The following is a 25,377-nucleotide window of genomic DNA, read 5'->3' on the forward strand; positions in this document are numbered from 1 at the left end:
TATGGGACCAGCGCCCTACTCCTTGAGCCACAGGCGCCGCCCTAATTACCTTTTTCAATCTAGCCACCAGGCTAGTCTTTCCTGCTAGATTTTATTGTGGTTTATACCCACTCCTTCACTAAAGTAAACAGAGCACATTATAAGGCTTCACTCTCTCACATTTATCCTGGAAACCAAGGGAAGTAATGCCCATCTCGCTCTTTCTATACAGCATTGGTAAGATTAGTAAAATAGAAATGTGATTGTAGAACCCTGTTATGGGTTGAATCATATTCTTCCAAAATTCCTATGTTGAGATCCCAGCCAACTGTATTTGCAGATTAGCTACAATGAGGCCCCAAGAGTAGTATCCTAATCCAGTGTGACTGGTGTCCTCATAAGAAGAAAAGGAGACACCAGGTGTGCACACGCGTAGCAGGAAGGCCACCTGAGGACACAGCAAGAAAGCAGCCATCTGGGAGCCATAGAGAGGCCTTAGAGGAAATCAAACACATTGATACCTTTATCTTGGAATTCTAGCATCCAGAACTGTCAGAAAAAGAATTTCCTCTTTCAAGTGACCCAGTCTGTGGTATTTTGTTGTGGCGGCTTTAGTGAACTAAGACGTACCCTCGCCAATACTTCACAGCAGCGCCCAGTGGCTCTTTAGCTCTCTCCTTTGCAATCAATCCTTCAGAGTTCTTTACTGAAAGAGAATCTTTGCAGGCTGGACAGGAATCCACACTTTAAGGTGTTCCACAGGTGATGAATTTGACATTCCAGAAAAACACACTCTAGTCTTCAGAATAAATTCCAGGGGGGATTGTATATTTGAGGGGTTATGTTATTAAACTACGATCACCCATTACCACCCTGTATGTTCATTAGCTTCTGGCGCATGTATGTGCACGGATAAGGCCATAGCCTTTTACTGTAATGATGGACGTGTTACCCGCTCTTCACAAATTTGCTCTTTTCCACTCTTCATCTACTGCTTTATTGCCTCTAGAATTTTCTATCCAGAGGAGCCAAAGTCAATTTTTACAGGGGTGACTTATCTTCCTCACAACATCTTCCAGGGAATGATAAAAACAATTTCCCTTTTATTCTTTAGCAGCCCACTGTTATCTCCTTGTGCTTATCTTATGACATTTTAATAAAAATTGTTATGTACATGCCCTTATTATCTGTAACATGACACTTGTCACATTGACTTCAAGTTTTGTTTATAAACTTACAAGTACGTAAGTGAAATATTTAAGTTAATTACGTTGCTTTTTTTATAGTCATAGAAGCAGAAAATCTAAATTATTATTTGCAAGAATTAACAAATCTAGTGAAATAAACTACTAATAACAGGGCTATTTCCCAGCCAGTTTGGTGGCTCATGACTGTGCACTTTGTGACACTGAGCTTGGAAGATCACTTGACACCAGGAACTCAACACCAGCCTTGACAACAAAGATCCTGACTCTAAAAAATTTCACAAATTAACCACACATGCTGTCTAACATCTGTAGTCCCAGCTTCTCAGAATGCTGTAAGGTGGGACAATCCATGGAGCCCAGGACTTCAAGCTGTGGTGAGGGATGATGGTGCTATTGCAGTCCCCTCTGGGCAAGAGAGTGGACAACAGGGTGAGCTCTCTGAAAAAAAAAAAACACTATTCCACTCTCTTTGCTTATTATATTCATTTCACTACTTCCAAAATTTTAAAGTTCACTGTGACTCACATAATTTAAACCAAAGCAGACCTTCACTTAAAAAAAAGTCAACATTTGTACCAAGCATTCCACTTTGTTTTACTTTAACTCGTTTGGATTAACTTTTAGTCAAACTTCAGTCTCGACCAAAAAAAAGTTCCCTTCTATCTTCTTTGCTCACAAAAGGTAATAAAGCAGTTTTGCTTTTATGTTTCCAATATTTCTTTCATAATACAATATTTCTTTCTGAAACTCCTTGCGCTGCTCTGCTATAGTTGAGTGACCAGGCCCATCGAGGAGAAAGTGGTGTCTGGATCAACACAGGATTACTGCACCTTAGTAGAAGTGGAACCTCTTCTACTTCTGAATTGAACTCCATAAGCTCACTGTGCTAACACCTGGGGATCGCCTGTTCAGCCCCGATGGCCTTTGAAGTGCTCCTGGATCAGGTAGGAAGCCTGGGGAGATTCCAGATCCTTCAGATGGCTTTCTTATGTATCATCAGCATCCTGCTGTATCCTCATATCCTGCTGGACAACTTCACTGCAGCCATCCCTGGTCATCGCTGCTGGGTCCACATCCTCGACAATGGCACTGTCTCTGACAATGACACTGGGACCCTCAGCCAAGATGCCCTCCTGAGAGTCTCCATCCCACTGGATTCCAACCTGAGGCCAGAGAAGTGTCGTCGTTTCGTCCATCCCCAGTGGCAGCTCCTTTACCCAAATGGGAGCTTCTCCAACATGAGTGAGCCAGACACAGAGCCCTGTGTGGACGGCTGGGTGTATGACCGAAGCTTCTCCTCCACCATTGTGACTGAGGTAGGAAACTGCATGTTCTGCTTGTGTGATTGTCGTGTTTAGAGGCAACACAAAGAATGCAATTGCTTCGCACATTTAGTCCCCAGATGGGTGCTGCAGTCAGCCCTTTATTTCCTTTCCTTTTTTTTGTTTTTGTTTTTGTTTTTGTTTTTGTTTTTGTTTTTGTTTTTTGAGACAGAGTCTCACTGTTGCCCTCCGTAGAGGGCCGTGGCGTCACAGCTCATAGCAACCTCAAACTCTTGGGCTTAAGCGATTCTCTTGCCTCAGCCTCCCAAGTACCTGGGACTACAGGCACCCACCACAATGCCCAGCTATTTTTTGTTGCAGTTATTGTTGTTAAGCTGGCCGAGGCTGGTTTTGAACCCATGAGCCTCAGTGCATGTGGCTGGCGCCATAACCAGTGGGCTACGGGCACTGAGCCAGCCCTTTCTTCATTCCTTCAGCTTGTAGCAATCGCTTATCTGCACTATGATGCAGTCAAGTGTATGAGTATTAAGGCTAATATATTGAACAAGCTAAGTATAAACTGATTTCTATCATTGATTCTTATGAGAAAGACCTAGAAAAATGTTAGATAGGTTAGTGGTTCTCAATAATCATTGCAAAACTGATATGCAGAGCAAATAACCGGAACCTCTGGGCATAGGATCCAGGTGCCAGGATTTCTCAAGTTTTTTGAATGATTCGGTATGTGCCCAAAGATGAGATTTATTACAGTGTTTGAAATCACAAGTAAATGAAGCCAAGGCAAGGTCCCTTATGTTCCCTACAAGATTAGGATGACCTTCCTAGAAAAAAACACTGGGTTTTTCCATATGGGGTTTTTTTTTACATTTTGGTAAAGGTAACTTTTTATCTGTGATTTCATGTTTTTAAATGTAACTCTTAAAGAACGTATATAAGTTAGTGCAATTCAGGGAGTGTGAAGATAAAATGACTAGAGACATAGACACAGGCATAAAGGCTGTTGGAAGGTTGTGAGGCCAGAGAAAGAGCCAGCGGCATTTGAAGGCTTGAGATTAGTTCAGTACTGTCAGAGTGTGGGCTACCAGAGGAGAGTGTCTGTAGACGAAGCTGGAGAGGGAGGCAGGACGATCACAGCAGAGGCTCATGCACATCCTATATGCTCGAGTTTGGAGTCTGGAGTCAGTGTCCACTAAAGGGCTCACAGTCCTCCCCGGCTCCACTGTGCTGCTTTCCTTCTCTTCCAGTGGGACCTGGTGTGTGAATCTGAGTCACAGAAATCACTGGTTCAGTCCCTACTTATGGCTGGGTCATTGCTGGGAAGTCCGGTGTATGGTTATCTATCAGACAGGTAAGTGTCACCTCATTACATTGGGAGTGTTTATCAGAGGATATATATGTGTGTACCTTGCATTATGCTATGTGCTGACCTCTATTTCTGACTCCATAGAGCTAAAACTGAATAGGAATGCTTGATATGTGAACCAGAAATCATAGTTAGGTTGAGAACTCTATTAATTATAGTGCATAAAGGAAGACCCAAAAGTATAAATCAAGGTTAACAAAATTGCAGGACATTTTCAGGGTAGATCACAGAATTCTAGGTTTATAACTATGAGTTGGTTCCATACAAGGAGAAGAAGGGGGTTTGAGGCAGAAGGCAGCTGCATGTTTCAAAGCACAAATTGTGAAGCATTGTTACTGCCCTTGGCAACATTCTGAACCACCTAGGCTTGTGAGGGAAATGATAATGGACACTTTCATATTTTTTTTTTCAGGTTAATGTGAGGGTACAAATAACCAGGTCAAAATGTTTGAATTTGTTAGGTACATTCCCTCTTGTAGTTGGGTCCCGCCCTCAAAAAGCGTGCCAAACATCCCAGCGGTGTGCACCTTCCGTTCCCCCTCTTCCCACCTTGAACTGAAATGACTTTTTATCCTCTGTGGGCATGCATTAGATCATCTACTGGCTTCATATCAGTGTAGGGCACATTGGATACTTGCTTTTCCATTCTTGAGATGCTTTACTACGAAGAATGTGTTTCAATTCCATCCAGGTTAGTACTAAAAATGCGAAGTCACAGTCTTTTATGGCTGAATATATTCCATAGTACCCATATACCACAATCTGTTAACCCATCCCTGAGATGATGGCCCTTGAGGTTGTTTCCACATTTTGGCTAATGCAAATTGAGCTACAATAAACTGTCGAAGGCAAATGTCCTCATGATAGAAGGATTTTTTTCTTCTGGGTAGATGCCTAGTAATGGGATTGCGGGTTCAAAGGGGAGATCTAATTTGAGCTCTTTGAGGATTCTCCATACTTCTTTCCAAAGAGGCTGTATCAGTTTGCAGTCCCACCAAAAGTGTACAAGTGTCCCTCTCTCTCCACATCCACACCAGCATCTGCAGCTTTGGGACTTTGTGATGTGGGCTAATCTTACTGCTGTTAGGTGACATCTCAGGGTGCTTTTGATTTGCATTTCTCTGATGATTAGGCACAATGAACATTTTTTCGTATGTTTGCTAGCCATTCGCCTGTGTTCCTCAGAGAAGGTTCTGTTCGTGTCTCTTACCATCGTGGACACTGTTAGATTGCTCATCATTTCACACCTGGGGTTTGGGGCCCACGTGCAGTGAGAATCACTCACGTGTGATGGGATTCACTCGCGTTAAGAGGGAGTCACTCACGTGCAGTGGAAATGCTGACCCTTGTAAAATGCCTTTAATAAGTCATTTTTGTAACCAGGAAAGAAGCATAATATTTAGAACCTAGGGTGACATGGGTTGGGGATGAGGACTGTGGGGATTCCTGAGTCCTGGAAGAGTTTTTCTGGAGGCTGTCATCGACCCGTCATACAGGCATGTCTCCCGCCAGGATACTGAGGGCACCTTAAGTGCTCAAGGGCATCTGGTAATCTTGGTTAAAAACCGTGACCTTGGTTGCTGTGCCGCCACCGCCCGAGTCACGATCTGCGATCCTCTGCAGCTCTTTGCAGTCGCTGGCTTCACTTCCTTCTTCTCTTCCTGCTGAGCCTCTTGCTTCCCAGCACTATGACCCTGGTCTATGCCCCGCCGCGGGACCCGCTGGTGCTGGCTGGCGGCCTTGGCTGCTTGACTTTTCCGCCCGCAGCTTCTTGGGGCGGAACTACATTATAGTTTTGTTAGGAAAGTATGTATTTTTCCCTGCCCACATGGCAGGAGTTTTGTACATATATAATGGAGAAATTCTAAGTGTGTGCTAAAGCACATGGAAGACTGATATATTTGCACAGAGTATGGAGATTTTTTTTTCTTTTTCACGAAACAGCTGTCAAATCTCAAGGTTAAGATCTCAATGTGAACAATTTACTGATGCACTACTGAAGTTTAAATCTGTGGCACAATCATTGTAAACATGGGGTTTGTTTCTCTAAATTGATTTCTGCCTACTAAACTGTAATTACTGGAAAATTCCTGTTCCCATTTTACCAAACTTAATATCTGGCTTTTGGTATATATCCATTCAAATTTAAAATGCCTCTAATTTTAATGCCAACAAATTGGTTGTAATCAAATTTTAAAATAATAATAATTTGGCTCTCCCCTTTAAAAATAACTGTGACCTTTGAGTTCATTACAGTTATATATATCCTGCATAGATTTCTGCATCAGAGCATTTACTTTCTTTCCTTTATTGTTCTACTTTTAATTATTTCATATACATAATCCTTATGCATTTTCATACGATTCAACACATTATGATAGAGGCATACAGTTTGTAATCATCAAATCAGGGTAATTGGGATATCCATCATCTCAAGCATTTACCATATAGATGCCTAAAACCCATTCAATAAAATTCAGCATGCTTTCATGAAAAAAAATGCTGAAAAACCTGGGCATAGAAAAAAACATACTTTAACACAGTAGAAGACGTATATAACAAATCCACACTTAGTTTCTTACAGAATAGGGAAAAGCAAAGTCTTTCCTGTACAAGTGCAACAAAAACACAGAGGCCCACTTTCACGACTTTATTCACCACAGAGCTATTTATCCAAGCTCTTTCTTAATTTTTGCATTTTACCAATAACCTTGAAGATCTACTTACAATTTTGTGTGTAGAACTAGTCTGTTGTTCAAAACTCCTCTTCAGCTTCCCATAGGACCCCAAACACTTTTTCCCTAGTCTCACCCCCAGTGACACATTTCCTGTCTCCATCCCTAACACCATACTGATCTCTAATATTAACATCTTGATATATGTGTCTTTACTGTGAGACTTTTTTACATACAGGCTTTAATTTCTATAGCAATTTTCAATTTACAAATATTGAATACAAACCACAGAGAGTCCCCATATACTCCCTGTCACAAAGTCTACCTTATTAGTAGTACTGCAATACTGTGGTACATTGGTTACAATTGATAAGCCAATATTGATACATTATTGACTAAGGTTCATAGTTTAAATTAGGCCACACTTGTTTTGTTCAGTTTTAGGCATTTCAGCAAACGTATAAAGTCATGTATCCATCATTACAATAGCTCCCTCAAAATGACCTATGTAACACCTGTTTATCCCTCCCTCTGAACCCAGGGCAACCACTACCCTGAGAATTTATTTACCACATACAGATTTTCATTATAATTACTGACTTTTCATTTCTTCAATTTCAAGTGATTGCCTCTCCATCATGATCTATATCACAGGCTATGTTAACCAGTGTGATGAAAATATGTCAAATGGTCTATAAAACCAGTGTATGGTGCCCCATGATCGCATTAATGTACACAGCTATGATTTAATAAGAAAAACAAGAACTTTTTGAAAAAAAATTTCATTGTATTCTGAATTGAATCATAAAAATTTAGTAATAAAACACAGGTTGTATAAACACTCACAAAGGTACACATTCTATAAGAATGATAAGGAAGTAAATTGCAAAAGTAACACATGGCATAGAACAGGTGTCAAAAACTAAAGTTTGTTCATCTGTTGTCACTACCAGGAATTCAGAATGAACTCGGGTACCTGATTCAAAGCTGGCTTCACATGTGGTAGCCATCCTACCAACCGTGGCACACCTATTAATAATTACCATTCCTTTTGTTTATCTTTCCCTTCCTTGCTCCTTATGCTCTTTCTCACCTCATCCTCTCCTCTGTGAACTTTCCATTAATTCCTGAACTCAGGGATAGAGAGGCTGAATTATACTCTGTTTGAACTGAAAATGGAAACAAAGCTGAGAGTGGTGGCTGTACAGTCGATCTGCAAGTTTTATACACTGTCTTTTGTCTCTTCCATTCACATAAGTTTACCCTTTACCTTCAGAGTATAGAGGCCCAAGTTCAGATTTCTTGATTTCATCTAAGTACAGTGCACAAATCCACTATTTTCAATGTATATGATTTTATAATGAGTGTTTTTTACAACTTCCCACATTTCCTTTTATTTTATACACTTTCACATGGCATCATATCCTCCCGGTGGTAGTGCAAGAGCTTTGACGAAGCTCTCATATTGACAAGTAGACAGGGTTACTTTCACCAGAGATTTCTGCTGTTTACTAATAAAACCTTTCCACTAGGTCTCAAGGGGTATGCTCCAGTCGTGAAACATTAATCCTAAATTTCAAGATGTTCCTTCAGTGTCAAGATTTCCACCTACACTTTTTGTTCCTAAATAAGCTTATCTAGTTCAATATTTCTTAGGTTTGGACGGAAGATTATATGCACCTGGTGTCTCCTCCAGGTGGCCGTCTGTGACACCTGTGCAGCCTTGGCGCCCAACCTCTTTGTTTACTCCACACTACGCTGTTTGACAGGGTTCTGTATAATGACTACTTTGGGAAACTTCTTTTGTCAGGGTAAGTCAATAATTTGACTCTTTTCTTGTCTTTATGCCTTGAATTAACCTTGAAACTGCCCTGTGTCTGAAATTACTGTTACCATATATGTTTTCTTCCAGTGGTAGAGTGGACAAATGCCCAGTCACGATCTATGGCTATAATGCTGCTATCAACTGCCTGCAGTGCTGGGCACATGCTCCTGGGAGGACTGGCCTTTGCCATTCGAGACTGGCGCACACTGCAACTCACCCTGTCTATACCCATGTTTGTCTTCTTCTTGTCCTTCAGGTATGGAAAATCTAATTTTCTTCTTTTTTTGCAAATAAAGGAGGCTGTGGTGGGAACACAGAGGAGAATTCTGTCACTTGGGATTTGTCCACTCCATGGGCTGATCCTGACCCACAGTCCCTGTTACCTCCCATTATAGCACATGAGAAGCAATGAACAGAATAGAATAACTAAGTATCTGGACATCTGTCACTTTGCAGTCATTGTGTATAGCACACAGAAATATCCTTAACTACTTCTGCATGTTACAAAAAGACACATACTTATTCTTGAAGCAAATATATTACTGATGTGACTTTGGGAACGTTATGTGATGGAGACGATTTGGGGATGTTTGTCATTGTAAGTGGGAGTGTAAAAGGAAAGGGCAGAATATGATGTAAGACAGCGGACTAAAGCACCCTGCATTCACAGCTCTCAAGGGATCAGAAATTGTGGGTAAAGACTAACCCACGGAGTGATGTTTTGGGAGCAAGTATTGTGAATCATTGCAGAACCAACTAGAGAAGTGCAACTCAGAGAGAGAGGCGGGGTGGTGTAATTAATTAGTTCAGCAAGATTGGAAGGTACCTGGACAAAGTGTCCACAAGTGGGAAAGTGTTAGGGAAGAGATCATGGGGCTCCACTCTCCCCCAGTGGACACCGTAACACAAGCTTTGAGGGGCTCCTCCAGCACCACAGGCCTCAGAACTGAGTAGGAAGCTATTTGGACACTGCACCAGCATTGCACCAGAGCAGATACACGGTGCCTGCCTATAGCATAAAAAGTTCATGAATATATGTTTTGTATGTTATATGTGTTATATTATATGCTGTGTTCTTATAATATAATAAGCCAAAGAGAAGAAACTGTTAAGAAAATCATAAGGAAAAGAAGTCAATTTACTATTCATTAAGTGGAATGAGATCATCATAAACATCTTCCTCCTTGTCATCTTCACATGACGTAGCCTGAGAAGGAAGAGGAAGATGAGGGGTTAGTCTTGGTGCCTGAGGGGTGACAGACATAGGAGAGGTGGAGGAGGTGGAAGGGGATACCAGAGGGACAGGCACACTTGCTGCCATTTCATTTTCGAAAACTCACATATATTGAAACTTCATAGTTCAAAACTATATTATTCGAAGCACAACTATATCTTTCATGGTTTCTGTTTTTTTATTTTTATTTTTTTTTGTGGTTTTTGGCCCGGGCTGGGTTTGAACCCGCCACCTCCGGCATATGGAACCAGCGCCCTACTCCTTGAGCCACAGGCGTCACCCTTTTTTTTTTAATTATTTTTAAATCATAGCTGTGTACATTAATGCGATCATGGGGCATCATACACTGGTTTTATAGACTGTTTGACACATTTTCATCACACTGGTTGACATAGCCTTCCTGGCATTTTCTTAGTTATTGTGTTAAGACATTTATATTCTACATTCACTAAGTTTCACATGTACCCTTGTAAGACGCACCACAGGTGTAGTCCCACCAATCACCCTCCCTCCGCCCATTCACCCTCCTCCCTCCTCTCCCTCTCCCCCTTCCCCCTATTCTTAGGTTATAACTGGGTTATAGCTTTCATGTGAAAGCCATAAATTAGTTTCATAGTAGGGCTGAGTACATTAGATACTTCTTCTTCCATTCTTGAGATACTTTACTAAGAGTATGTTCCAGCTCCATCCATGTAAACATGAAAGGGGTAAAGTCTCCATCTTTCTTTAAGGCTGCATAATATTCCATGATGTACATATACCACAATTGATTTTTTTTTGATACTGTTCAAACTGTTTACCACAATTTATTAATCTATTCGTGGATTGATGGGCACTTGGGCTTTTTCCGTGACTTAGCGATTATGAATTGGGCTGCAATAAACATTCTGGTACAAATATCTTTGTTATGAAGTGATTTTTGGTCTTCTGGGTATATACCTAGTAGAGAAATTATAGGATTGAATGGCAGATCTATTTTTAGATCTCTAAGTGTTCTCCAAACATCTTTCCAAAAGGAATGTATTATTTTTTTTTCATTGAGACAGAGTCTCACTATGTCACCCTCGGTAGAGGGCCATGGAGTCACAGTTCACAGCAACCTGGAACTCTTGGGCTGAAGCGATTCTCTTGCCTCAGGCTCCCAGGTAGCTGGGACTACAGGCGCCTGCCACACACCTGTAGTCCCAGCTATTTTTTTGTTGTAATTTTCATTGTTGTTTGGCAGGCCCAGGCTGGGTTCAAACCCAACCAGCTCCAGTGTATGTGGCCGGCACCCTAGCCACTGAGCTACAGGCACCAAGCCATCTTTCATGGTTTCCAAAAGCTTCAACATATTCCTGGTTGTCTAGAAGGTCATGTGCATGTCTACAGATGTATGCATGCTCACGAAAGTCCTGAAAAGGCCCTGAGCCCTCACCTCCTGGTGATCTTGAGGCTCTGAATATGCAATGAGTGGAGGCTAAGGCAGAATATTAAATTGCATGGTTGACTGATAAAGGTATATCTCAACACATTCTCACAGCCTCTCAATAAAGACTGGGTTATTTGCTGGTTGTAGGCAATTAACTCATTGGATGACCACTAAGCTAACCAGTGGAGATTGCATAGGCCATCCATGAATAATAGAGATTTTATACAATTAATTCACAGAAAGCCACTGCCCTAATACATAAAGCACCAGGAACAACAGCAACAAACACTCTGAAGCATATCCAATGTTGCTATATTTTATTGTTCGAAGGCTTGGGTTTCAACCATGTTAGAAGCTATTGAATGAACTAAGAAAGTATGACTCCTACCCAGGAAGAAGAGGCCATCACTATAAACTCTGTGTGAGGAAAGCCAGATGCTGGCTGATTAGAAAAGGCTTTAAATCAGCTCTTTTAAATGTGGCAAAAGAAACTAATTAAAAGAAACCAATTCTACAGAAGTAAGGAAAAATATTAAAAAGATGTCTCCAAATAGAAACTCTAGCACTGAAATGCAAGAAGTGAAAAATTCACTGGATGGCCTAAGAAGAATTGAGGAGGCAGAAAATAATCATAGCACGTGAGGATAGATTATTGAGGCTGTGTAGTTCAATGAACAAGAACATGAATTAAGAAAAATGAGGAGAGTGTGCCAGTTTGTGGGACAGTATCAAGTGTATCACCATATACATTGGACAGGTCCCAGAAGGAAAGGTTAGCGAAAAAGGATGAAGCTGAATTTAAGAAATAAAAGCCCCCCAAGAAACAAATATGATGGAAAGATTCACCTATGTGTACACCCAAGAAACTCAAACATTCCAAATAGATACACTCAAAAGATCCACACTTTGGCACAGCGTAATCCATCTTCCAAAATCCAACGACCGACTGTGGATATTCTGTGGATAAAAGCTAGAGAAAGCTGGCATTTCTGAAGACTCCAGCATGATCCAGCCCTGGGCCTCAGCCCCTCCACTGCCATACACACCTAAGGTGGCATGGGGGCGCTGGAATGTCCAGCAGAATAGATGAGAAACTGATCTGGGAAATGTCTAGCTAGAAATCAGCAGTTTAGAGACAAAACTAAAACTAAAAAGCAACTGACAATTACCCTTCAGCTGCAGCTATGTAAACTATGGGCTGTAACTTTTCCTCATTAAAACCTACCAGTTCCCTATGATCTGTAGTTTAGTGCTCCTCTGTCCTTCACCCTGATAGCTCTCTTCCATGAACAAAAGACTGCCTGTTTAATTGAAACATGAGCTGATACCTTTTCACTTTTTTACTTATATATGCACGACCCCAAAAAAACCTGATAAAAAGGCCTTGAATAATTGGGTAAAGGCAGCACCTGTCAGCCTTGCTGATGGCTGATATGATGTTGCTGTAGTCTCCCACAAGTCAAGAAACGTGTGTGAATTCACCATGCCTTCTCTCCCTTTGTCTGCTGGACCCAAGCAGATGGATAAAGACCTACATGGGGAACTCTCAGTCTGCCATGCTGTGGCTCAGTTCCTGGGTCACAACAATGTTCAAAGCATTGAAAACAAAAAATCTTTCCAAAACAAATTCTACATCTGACAAAACTATCATAATTGGTCTCTTTTCAAGTGCTTGTATACTTTTTCTAGAGAAATGTCTTTTGAAGTCTTTTGCTTATTTTTGAATTGGATTGGGTTTTGTTATTCTTTTTGTTTTAATTTTAGGCGTTCTCTCTATATTCTAGATATTAATCGCTTATCAAATGTGTAATTTCCAAGTGTTTTTGCCACTATGCGTGTTGCCTTCTTACTCTCCTGATAATGTATTGCCATTGTTGTTATTGTTGTGACTTTGCTGTCATCTCTGAGAAATCATACCCAAATACTATGTCAACAACATTTTACCTTTATATGCTTCTAACATTTTGATACGTTTAAGTCTTTGCTTTAAGGTCTTATTAATTAATTCTGCATATGGAATAGGAAGTGCTCACCTCTGTTCTTTCGCACGCATATATTCATTTTTTCCACCCCCATTTGTTGAAAAGGCTATTCGGTCCCATTAAGACTCTTGTCAAAAAGTATTTGGACATGTATGTTAGAGTTTGTATCTGGCCTCCCTATTCTGTTCCACTGGTAGTGCCACACTGTTTTGATTACTGTTGCTTTGTAGTAAGTATTGGATTTAGAAGTACGAGTCTTCCACTCCTGTTCTTCTTTTGAAAGATTGCTTTGTCTATTTGGGCTCCATTGAGATTCCATTTGAAATTTAGGTAGAGTGTTTCAGAAAAATATGTCATTAGCATTTTCATAGGGATTGCATGTGCAGATTGCTTTAAATAGTTTCATCCAGATATATAAAATGTATTTCTATTTGTTTTGTCTTTTTTGAGTTTTTTCAGTATTGTTTGTAACCCTCATTCTACAACTCTATAACCTCCTTGGTTAACTTAATTTATAAGTATTTTATTCTTGTGTGTCCTACTGTAAATGAAATTCTTTTGTAAGTTCTTATTCAGACTTTTCAATGTTAGTATATAGAAACAACTGATTTTTGCATGTTTACTTCATATTCTGTTTCTTGGAGGAATTTGTTAGTGGTAACAGTTTTTGTGGAATCTTTTGTATTCTCTAAGTATTAGTTTATGTCATCTGCAATTAGAGATAATTTGGCCTCTTTCATCACTCTGGTAAGAACTTTCAGTACACTCCCGAATAGAAGTCATGGAAGTAGGTATCTTGACTTATTCCTGATCTCAATGGAAAACTATTGCTATTTCATCACTGGGTATAATGTTCACCTTAGATTTTTAGAATATGACATTCATCATGTTGAGACAGTTCCCTTGTAACCTTTTCTTGAGTGTTTTTTTAATCATAAACTAGGCGTTAATTTGCTTTTATTCCACCAAATTCAATGACCATGTGGGTTTTTTAATTTGTTATGTTAATGGAGTATAGGAGTATATTATGGTGATGGATTTTTGCATGTTGAAACATTATTGCAATCAATAATGAATACCAATTGAGCATAGTGTATGATCCCCTCAGCATGCTGCTGAATTGGTTTGTTATTCTTACCTTGTGGGTTTTTCCATCAAAGTCTATTAAAAGAAAGAAATATCCAATGTACTCAGTACTACTCTGAAACCAATTTATAATCACTCACACTTGCATATGAAAAATGAAACACAACTATAGCCTAGGATGAAGGAGGGAAGGAGAGTGAGAGGGGAAGGTAGGGGGTGGGTCGATAGACAGACAGTTAGTAGGGGGACCAAACCTATGGAGCATATAGCAAGTACAAGTTGGATCTATCAGGTGTAGAACACAAATGACTTCAAGCTGTAATTGGGTAAATGAGGTGAAGGCTATGTTGATTAGTAGATGTAAGCACTCCAATGTGTATAAATAATCAACACATTGAATCCCATAATGGCGTAAATGTATTCATGATCTATGTACAAATGACTTAATAAAAAAAAAAAGTCTATAAGTATGTAGGGACAGACAAAGGTCTTTGGGCTTTCTCGCCCATGGCCTTGCGTGTGTAATAAAATAAATTTGTCTGAGCTTTGTATGTATGGTCTTGTCAGAAGGCACCACGTGTTCCCAGCCAGCCATGAGTGCATAGTGATGTCATGCTCATGTAGCTGCTCCTTGGCATGTTACCACTTTTGTTCCCCTGCATAGAAGATATACGGGATCTTCCCCTTGTGTGGATGGCATGGATTGTGGACAAACCATGTAACTCAGTTCTCTGGCCACTCTAGGAGCTAGATAAGGATAGACCTTGCATATAGGTCACCAGACTTTCTCTCTGGTCTGTCTGTATTAGAACCCCAACATTACTAAGGGATGTGGTTTTATAATGTTCTTATTGTCTGTTCGGCTGGATTTTAGATAAGGGTGATACCGGATTCATGGAATGCCAAAACTAATCAGAATTTGAATTATAACATTTATGAAGTATCCAGTAGGAAAAAAATCCATAAAGACAGAAAGTAGATAAATGCTTACCATGAACTGGGGAGAAGCAATGGGGACTGAATGAGATTGGAATTTCTTCGGGGTGATGAAAATGTTCTGGAATTAGGTAGTGGCAATGTTTGTATAATATTGTGGTTATGTTTAAAGCCACTAAATTGTAGCCAGGCATTGTGGTAGGTGCCTGTAGTCTCAGCTAGGTGGGAGGCTGAGGCAGAGAATCACTTTCTCACAAGAGAAAGCCCAAGAGTTGGAGGTTGCTGTGAGCTGTGAAGCCACAGCACTCTATCAAGGGCAACATAGTGAGACTCTGTCTCGAAAAAAAACCTAATTGTGCCCAGAAAGAAAGGTTAATTTTATGGTATATAATTTATATGTTAATAGCAAAACTAGGGATTCAAATAAATGGTTTACATGATATCGTCACTACTCACATTTCTCTATAAATACTTGAACACTTATTGATGGCCAGAAACACCCTTCCTCTTGGGAGTCCAATGGAGGGATGACTTAGTTAGAAATGACTCTACTGCAATTTATAAAATCTATATTAAATGACAGGAAAAGAAAACTCAGGTTAAAGGGAATTTCACAAATAAACAAATATTTCCTGTACTTACCTGGTCTTCTTTTCTCAGGTGGATGGTGGAGTCTGCTCAGTGGCTGATTTTCAACAATCAGCCAGATGAGGGCTTAAAGGAACTCAGAAGAGTTGCACACATAAATGGAAAAAAGAATACGGAAGAGACCTTGACCATTGAGGTGATCTGGAAAGGGGAGCTGGTTATGAGGGTGAAATGAAAATACGACTTTATAGCCACACTAGTCTGAGTTCCTGGGGTGAATACATTTCCAGAATTAGAATCCTGTGAGTGGGGCCTTATGTCTCTGTCCAACCTTTAAAATGCCTGAAATTACCAGCCATTAAATAAGGACAAGGGTGTCATATTCACCCTACAGAGAAATTTCCTTGAGGATTGTAGACAATATGTCCTGCTCATCACCTTGTAATTAGCAAAAAGCCTGGAACATTATTGACATCTCAGAAATGCTTATTATTTTTGGTGTTGAAGTTTCTAAGCTCCACCATGCAGGAGGAGTTGGATAGAGCCCAGATCAAAGCATCAATTTCCTGCTTATTCCGTGCACCTAAACTGAGAATCAGAATCCTTTGCCTGTCTGTTGTGAGGTAAGCTCCATTTGGTGGTAATTAATTTTAAAATATTAGTTATGTGAATGTATTCCTTCCTTCAATAGTATTAGCAGCAGCATTGTAGAGGATGATTAATACATAAGAACAAACGTTATCAAAATGTATGGCTTTAAGTGTCACATTTTAAGATAGTCTACTATGATCAGACGACTCAGTGGGACCTAATTTAAACTGCACAAAGTGTTCATTTAGATAGATTATAATCTATAAAACCATGTAGCCGTTACCTATAAAACCATGCACCTATCAACATTCTTGAATCATCTCTTCCATCTCCTTTTCTCCCAAATTAATTCTTGCCCACATGTAACAGCTCTTCTTACCTCTTTTCCAATAGATTACATTTGCCTACACCTAAATTTGGTATGAATGGAATCATACTATATATACACCTTTTATTTATGGGAAATTCACCAATTTTTTTGCATCGCTATACTTTGCCTTTTTGATCGTAAGTCATGTATATGAATATGCTATCAGTTATTTAGCCATAGTGCTTCTCTGAATGATGGATTTTCTCATTAGCAGGCCACTGTGAGTTTCTGGTTTTTAAGGCCTGTATACATCTCTCTATAGAAACATACCAAACAGTATTCCCAAAGTGGGTTTACAACTATACACTCCCATCATCAAGTGTAAGAGCTTTGGTCATACCATATTGACACACATACGTACAATCTCTTTATACTAATAGAAGGCATTAGTATGTGATGATATTAATTATTATGAGTTACTTTAAGTTAGCTATTTAAAGGGACATAGACGTTAGTGCATTGTAAAATAAATTTGCATTTTCCTGATGAATGATGGTGAAGACTTCCCTGTCTTGCCTAGACTACATCCATTTTTATTAGTGTCACTTTTTTATTTACATCACTTTTAGATTTTTTTTTAATTGTTTGGGATTCATTGAGGGTACAAAGAATTAGATTACACTGATTGCATTTGGTAGGTAAAGTTCCTCTTACGATTGTGTCCTGCCCTCAAGAGATGTGCCATACACCATGACCCCCCAATCCCTACTCTCTTCCCCTCTACCTGCTCGCGCATTCCCCTACCTGCTCCCTCATTCCCCTACTCCCCACCATATATTAGGTCATCTACTGACTTCATACTGGAATTGAGTACATTGGACTCTTGCTTCTCCGTTCTTGTGATGCTTTACTAAGAAGAATGCTTTCAACCTCAATCCAAGTTAATACAAAAGATGTAAAATCTACATCTATTTTAATGGCTGAATAGTATTCCATGGTATACATATACCACAGCTTGTTAATCCATTCCTGGGTTGATGGGCATTTAGGTTGTTTCCACCTTTTGGAAACTGTAAATTGAGCTGTGATAAACAGTCTAGTGTAAATGTCCTTATGATAAAATACCCTAAAGAAATAAATCATTTTCTCCTAGATGTATATTTTAAAGGTCTTTTCTCAGTCTGTGGACAACCTTTCCACTCCCTGATGGTATGTTTTGATAACCTAAATTTGTCGATTTTTATAAGACTGTCAATCAATCTTCTCTTTCACGAATAGTATTTGTGATATCCCCTTTCAGAAATAGTTGCTACCCCACGTTTACAAAGATATTTTTCTATGTTTTCTACCCAAACCTTTTTCATCCATCACATTTGTGTTGTGTATGACCCACCTCAAATTAATTTTTGTACGGGATTCTAGATTGGGGTCAAGGTTTATGTTTTCCAAATCCATTGTCAATTCACTCACCACCACTTGGTGAGAAGGCCATTGTATCCCTTTTGAGTTACTGGGGCAATTTGGATATTAGCCTGCCAACTGTATACAAGAAAATGTAGTTTCTGGACTCTGTCTTCTCTTGAATTACTTATATTTCCACCTGAAATGTTTGTACTGATTTAAGAGCAAGTCTATGTTGGCCTGAAATTTTTTTGAACAATTGTTAATTACACGTTCAATTTCTATACTAGACATAGTTTTGCTAAAATATGAATTTTCTGTCTTTCCTGTCACCTTTATCAAAATAATTAACATTGAATATTGAGAACACAGAATGTCTGATCACAAAAGAACATAATGATAACCTTTACCTCAGCCCTTCTCACCCTTCTCTTGAACCTACCCTGCAGTTTTTTCCTTATCCCCGGATGAAACTTCTGACAAGCCACATTGTATACTGTCCTTGTCGCTTATAAAAAAAACCTCCATCCTTGCACTCACCAAAATAGCCTCACTTTAATAATGGATATATTTCAGCCAAGTACTAAAACTACACCTTAGATCGTCATTCAGAGTTGGAGCTTCCAGCTCCCTGATTCAAGCTGACCTTGGACGCACTGGGGGTGGATAAGGCAGGAAGGTATTGTGGGCTATTTCTCCATCTGGTCAGGTTGTGCTTCCTCTCCACTCTTATCCCGTGGGTCAGGTTTCCAGTTTCTGCACACTCAGGGTGGGGGAAGGAGAAGAGCTAGAGGGAAGGGAAGGTCTGAGTGTAGGTCTGAGAAAGCAGACTCCTTTCCTGGGTGCTTCGGTGTAAATCCTCTGGAGGCCTCACTGGAACCCTTGGCCTCTCACTCCATTTCTAGTGATGTAGGAACCACACTTCCTCTGTCTCCTGAAGACATTCTCTCTCCAGACCCTGCTAATTGACCTGTGTGTTAACCTAACAGCATTCACTTTTCATTCCCCAATCCTATTTTCCCCTTCCTTCTTCCCACAATAAATTATTAATCAATACTCAATTCATAATTAATGAAAAGAGGTGCAGCAGAACCTGGAGACGAGAGCCGAAGCACAGAGGTTTAACAACTTTATTGAAAAGGGACAAGGACTCTCCTGCACAGGGAAAAGATGGCATTAATGCCTGGAGGCAGTTACAGACCCCTTCTGCGGGCCATAGAGGGTGGGAAATTTCCAAAGCTTGCCTAGAGAGTGATGGTGAGTTAGGGTCCTTTGTCACAAATTTCAAAGGTGGGGCCAACTAGGCCCTTTGTGTTCTTTCTTTTAGAAGGGGAGGGTGAGAATTTGCATGGGGCTGAGTTAGGCCCACCAACAATTAATAAACAGACTCTCTCTTCTAGAGGCTATGTTAACCTATGAATAAACCCATACATCCCAAACATTACCTCCCAAACACTTTATTGCAATTCCTGTGCATGAAACAAATCACCTATAGTTTCCAGCTCTCACTTTAATAATGGATATAAAGCATATAGATATGTGCTTAGAAATTTCAGGCCACTGCTGTACACAAACCCAGAAAACACATGACAAATTCAGCCCTATAGTGCCCTTGGAGCCTCACTCACTACGAGTAGGTGAGGAAAAGTTCTCAACACAGGAGCTGAGAAGACAGATTCACACAATGCTCAACTGCTCAAGTTTCCCTAATTTCCATAAGCAAACCCTATATCCAAACCTTTACACCCTTCAGTGCAGTGATGAGCTCAGATTTCATATTACTTTTTTTATATGAATAGTTTATAAGTTTCACTAGAATATGTGTCTATTTGATAATTCTTTCGGGGGAACCTCAATAAGTATTATGACATGGAGAACTTATTTTAACATAAAGTTCCATTATAATTTTATTTTCACTTAATAGCATTGCCTTAAAAACAAATATTCTCTGAAACACAATGAACCTACTTCTTCAACGCTGACCAAATGCATTCTGGGCCAATATTATCATCAATTGATAGTAATTTTCAAGGTAGGACTTACCTTCCCAATCTTAGGAACTGCTTATTAGGCATCAGATCTTATAAATTTGTTTCTACGCCTTTTCCTGACTTCAGATTGGCAATCACTCTGTCCCTTTATGGCCTGATACTCAACTTGCAGCACTTCGGGAGGAATATCTACCTGTTCCAGGTTCTCTTTGGAGCTGTCACACTCATAGGCAGATTTTTTCCCCTTTGGACACTGGATCATATGGGTCGTCGACCAAGCGAGGTGTTGTTCCTGCTCCTGGTAGGACTGTCCATTCTGGTCAACACCTTTGTGGGCCAAGGTGAGAGAGAAAGGAGTTTAGGGAAGGAATGTGGTTTCCCTCATTCCTCAGAGATACATTGGTCTTACTGCCTGATGACAAAAAATGCAATGTCATTGAAAGCCAAAATATTCCCTGAAACTACCAGAGGCTATAAAACAGATTCTGACAAGTTGTTGCTGAATGTAGGATCTCACTGAGCCAATTACAGCAGGGGGTGGTTCAGGAACAGGGTTGTCTTCACCCAAGATGGATATGGACATTACTCTAATTACACCATACAATTTCTTTACAATAACTAGACACATACCTTTTGCCCACTCACACTTTTGCCAACAACTGTGGAGCAGCTAGGCACTGCAATTTTATCCCAAAGTGGGAACACGATGTTCTCATCTCTTCTGTTTTGGACATTTTTCTGATTTTAAAGCACTTCCAACTTCTCCATTCCTCATTCCTATATTTTCAATTTTGCATTTGACATTAAATCATCATAAATGAGCCACTTTGTTAGGACAGGATTTTATTTTTTATTTGCCCTACACTAGACTACCATGGCATAATAGCTCACAGCAACCTCAATCTCCTGGGCTGAAGTGATCCTCTTGCCTCAACCTCCCTGGGTGATTAAGGCATGTGCCACCACATCCAGAAGTTTTTCTTTTTTTGTTTTCATTAGAGACGCGGTCTCACTCATGCTCAGGCCGATCTTTTTGTTTCTTTATTAAGTCATATGCATATAAGTCATGTATATAGATCATGAATACATTTATGCCTTTGTGGGATTCAATGTCTTGATTATTTGTAAAATTGGAGTGCTTACATCCTACTAATTAACATAGCTTTCACCTCATTTACTCAATCACAGTGTTAAGACATTTGTGTTCAATACTGATGTAAAGCAATCCAACCACCTCTCCATCCCGGAGTGCTAGGATTACAGGTGTGAGCCACCGTGCCTGCCATAGGACAGGCTTCTTGACTTCCATGAAATAAAACTCTCTTATCCTCAAGCAGAAAAGCAGTGTGCAGTAGGAACAGGGGAAGAGTCTCATCTTCATCCTTTTTATGATCTGTCCCTAAACATGAATCATAGTAAGCAAATGACCCAACCTTTCCTAGAATTCATGTGCCCAAATTCATAGAATGACCTTATACAGTCATAATGGGAAGGTCAGTGGTCAGCCCCCTCACCTTTCTGACAGAGCAGGAGCACAGTGGACAAGCTCCCAGACTGGCGGCTCGGCGCCTGTGGCTCAAGTGGCTAAGGTGCCAGCCACATACACCTGAGCTGGCGGGTTCGAATCCAGCCCGGGCCTGCCAAACAACAATGACGGCTGCAACCACAAAATAGCCAGGCATTGTGGCGGGTGCCTGTAGTCCCAGCTACTTGGGAGACAGAGGCAGGAGAATTGCTTGAGCCCAGGAGTGGTTGGAGGTTGCTGTGAGCTGTGATGCTACAGCATTCTACCCAGGGCAACAGCTTGAGGCTCTGTCTCAAAAAAAAAAAATCCCAGACTGGTGGGCCCCACACATCCTTTGTACCCAATGTTGCTTCCTTATGGGAGATCCCTTCCCATTGCTTTAATCCTATATTGTTTATGTTTATTGAATTCTGTAAGTGTCTTTTAAATTTTTTGCTGTCGGTGTAGTTTTAATGTACTGAAGAAGTTCCTCATGCCCTTTCCAGTTTTTTTCTATATTTTTACTTTTTTTATTTTCCTTTTTCATGTTAATGTGAGGGTACAAACAACTACCCTATCCAGTTTTTAACCATATTTGGCTCTATGCCCTACAGAAAGTGCAGAGAAAGTATTACACAGACCGAATAAAACAAATATTGTCTGACTCCCTACTGCCAAATTTATTGACAATACTCAATGGGGCAGGAAGAGTTGAACCAATTTAAATCCTCTTATTTAATGCTTAAACCCTTGGAATTCTACAATCGGTACTTCTTATTCTACTCACCAATGCCTAACCTCCAGAATGCTACAGTGTGTCTTCAACATATTTCACATTTGCAAAGTTCTACAACAAGCTTTTTTCCTTCTTTTTGTTTTTGTTTTTGTTTAGTAGGCCCAAGTGAGGTTTGAACACACCATTTGTGGTGCCAGTGATGGCGCTCTAACCACTGAGGTACAGGCGCCCAGACTGCAGCAGAACTTTTTTACAACTACTAGGGGTTGGCAGATTTCTTCAGCCAAGATCTCCTGACTCTCACTGTCCTCTTCTCTCTAGAATTGCAGATCCTGCGTGTGGCTCTAGCAACATTGGGAGCTGGTGCTGCTTCTGCTGCTAGTAACAGCGCTGGAGTCCACCAACTTGAGCTCATCCCCACCACACTCAGGTATGAGAGCTAAAGACCATCTGTCTGGTTTCAAAACGGGAAACACATTATCTTTACCATGAGGTCAGCATGGTGGCTAGGCCGGCAGGGTGGCTCACGCCTGTAATCCCAACACTCTTTGAATTGCCTGAGCTCATTCATGGGTTTGAGACCAGCCTCAGCCACAGCTAGACATTGCCTCTAAAAATTCTCAGGTGTTGTGGCAGGCGCCTGTAGTCCCAGCTTCATGGGAGGCAGTGGCAAGAGGATCACTTGAGTCCAACAGTTGTGGGGTTGCTGTGAGCTATAACACCACAGCACTCCCAAGGGCAGCAAAGTGAGACTGTCTCAAAAAAATAAATAAATAAATAAAACTTTACTATGAAGAAAAAACTGAGACTGTTAGGTGTCACAGGAAAGAATTATAATAGAAATAAAGACAACTACTGATAACAACAATTCTTTAAGCTAAGTTTATGCCTCACTATGTGCCAAGCCCTTTAATGCTGCAATCCTCAACCTCTGGGTTGAGAACAGGTACCTCCCTATGGCCTGCTAGGAATGGTAGAAGTGTAGGAGGTGGGCAAACAAGCAAAGCTTCATCTGTATTTACAGCCACCCCTGACACTTGCATCGACTCCTGAATTACATCCAATGTAGAGCCCTCACCAGCTGTCCTTGGACATATTGTCTTCCATGAAACTGTTCCCTGCTACCCAAATAGTTGGGGACTGCTGCTTTCACACATTATCTCATTTAATGACAATAACTACTGGATTGGTGCTATGGGTATCTCCATTTTAAAACTGATGAAATAGGAGTTGGGAGCTGTTACCAACATAGAACTATCAAGCAATACTGAGGCCAATAGAGTAAATGTCACAGGTAACAGCTTGTTGTGAAAGCCCAAGTGTTTAATGAGTATGTCGTCTTGTCTCGCATACTGACTAAACGTGACAAATGAGAACTTCCCTGTACAGATTTATGCAAGATTTTTTTGTCTTTTATTTTCATTCAAAGGTCAACAGTTTCAGGAGTCAATATACTCTTCACTAGGATTGGGGCAGCACTGGCTCCTCTGTTGATGACCCTAGTGAGGTATTCTCCCCACCTGCCCTGGATTATCTATGGAGTCTCCCCCATTCTTGCTGTCCTCTTTATCCTCTTCCTCCCAGAAACCAGGAACCTGCCTCTTCCTAACACCCTAGAGGACGTGGAAAATGAGTGAGTAAATCCTCCAGCTGTCACCTAAATGGGGAGTGGCTGTGTGCTATAGCTCTGTGATGATGAAGGCCAATGACCACTTGAGCCCCTTTAGCTGTCACGTAGGCTCAGACCTGACCGATTTCTATTTGTCCCCCTATCTTTACTTCAAGGGCAGCCTCACCTCTCTGCCTCCTGGTCTGTGGCAGACTCCCCTGAGGCTCTCTAGATCACACAGACCACCTCACACCACTAGCTTTAGTAGTGAAAAGGGCTAAGGTAGCCCTATTGTGAATGACACATACTCTCTGCCCCTGTGGGAAACACACAGTCCTGTTGTTCTTTCATAATTCTGTTGAGACACAAATGCCTCATTCTCATCCCCTGACTTTAGCACCCATCAACCCAATGGGTGCTGGATATAGTACAGGAAAGGGAATGAGAGGCCTCATAGATACATACCTGATTATTGCTTCAGTCAAGGAAGAATTGTGGGTCTAGAACACACACCAAGATCTTCCATGCAAAGATGACAATGTATCTAAAGGGTCTAGCTCTTCTTGGGATGCCTGAGAGATTAACTCAAACTGCAGCCACCAGCAACAGGAATTTTAAGGAGAGGGTATTTAAGAAAAGAAGAAAACAATTAAGGGAGGGAAAGAGAATGAACTAGACTTAAGAATTTCTCTTCACCCTTTGATTTTTCAAAAGTGTCATTGGTCAAAGGGCTAAGGATGAAATGGTGAGAGCAGCACTATGCAATGCTGCCTTTCCAGGCATACAGTGGTATCAGAGCCTTTTCCAGCACAATGATTCAAAATCCAAAGGGCCTCAGGTTACAAAGCTGATGTGTAGGCTCAGCTTGTCCTTAGGCATACAGGATAAATACACGTATTCTATACCTACTTTCTCTTTTGTGTCTTGATTTTTTTTTTTGGCTTTTTCTTTTTCAGCAGAAAAGAAACAAGAAAAGCAGATAAGGAAGATACTTGCATAAAAGTAACACAATTTTAAGGCATTCTCAAGACTTCATCCAAGGCAGAGTACAGTAAGGAGAAGAATGAAGAGGATTAATACACACCTGCAAACTAGCCAAAAATACAATGGATAGATGCATGACATTTACAATGATGGCCCTAAATGTATGAATTTCTGCAAAATAATTTCTAAGTCTTAGTAATTCCACCTACAAATATCTTGCTTTGGGAAGAAGTTGCAAACTTCCAAATTCACCTAAATATTAATAAAAGCCAATATGGTTTAAGGAAAACGAGCATCATGGAAAATGGGGCTTCACCAAAGATACATCTATGGGGAAGCATATGCTGGAGTCTGTTATAAATCTACAGTCATCTAAGCAGTAACAGTCGACGCAACCTTCGCTTAGAACCATTCCATACACAGAAGCACTTAGTTATCAAAGTTTGGCACCAAGAATCACTTACATATTCAAGGATTATGCAATTAATGTTATTAATTACCACTTTGGAAATAGAATCAAAAAATTATGAGAATGGTTTGCTTTTAATAGTAGAATTATGTTTCTTTCCATTGTATTCTTTGTGGCTTCATGTTTTAAACTAAGATGAATCATTTAAAAACACTATAACTATAAAATATTAAATGATAGTAGACATGACAACTGATTTCAACAGGTATACA

General features: G+C 40.3%; 1 protein-coding gene across 3 annotated transcripts; it reads left to right on the top strand.

Moving 5' to 3' along the window:
* The first annotated feature begins 1,881 nt into the window (after positions 1–1,881).
* LOC128565621 (steroid transmembrane transporter SLC22A24-like) lies at positions 1,882–25,371 on the top strand. 3 transcript variants are annotated; one of them, XM_053562213.1, is made up of 10 exons: positions 1,882–2,503; positions 3,715–3,818; positions 8,165–8,319; positions 8,421–8,589; positions 15,643–15,766; positions 16,078–16,193; positions 19,990–20,204; positions 22,425–22,533; positions 23,533–23,736; positions 24,669–25,371. In XM_053562213.1, the coding sequence occupies exons 1-10, from the start codon at positions 2,105–2,107 to the stop codon at positions 24,727–24,729; spliced, it is 1,656 nt and encodes a 551-aa protein (XP_053418188.1). In that variant the 5' UTR covers positions 1,882–2,104; the 3' UTR covers positions 24,730–25,371. The 3 variants fall into 3 exon arrangements, with proteins under 3 accessions (XP_053418188.1, XP_053418189.1, XP_053418190.1); XM_053562214.1 differs by having other exon boundaries at positions 24,672–25,371; XM_053562215.1 differs by having other exon boundaries at positions 16,099–16,193.
* Positions 25,372–25,377: the final 6 nt, after the last annotated feature.

This window comes from Nycticebus coucang, chromosome 14, assembly GCF_027406575.1.
Source record: "Nycticebus coucang isolate mNycCou1 chromosome 14, mNycCou1.pri, whole genome shotgun sequence".
NCBI classification, from domain to species: Eukaryota; Metazoa; Chordata; class Mammalia; order Primates; family Lorisidae; genus Nycticebus; species Nycticebus coucang.

Bases quoted from the DNA above. Each gene is read 5' to 3' on its own strand.
- LOC128565621 (XM_053562213.1), top strand. From the start codon at position 2,105: ATGGCCTTTGAAGTGCTCCTGGATCAGGTAGGAAGCCTGGGGAGATTC. The intron at 2,504-3,714 runs GTAGGAAACTGC...CTTCTCTTCCAG, and splicing joins CCTCCACCATTGTGACTGAG to TGGGACCTGGTGTGTGAATC. The intron at 20,205-22,424 runs GTGAGAGAGAAA...TCTTCTCTCTAG, and splicing joins CAACACCTTTGTGGGCCAAG to AATTGCAGATCCTGCGTGTG.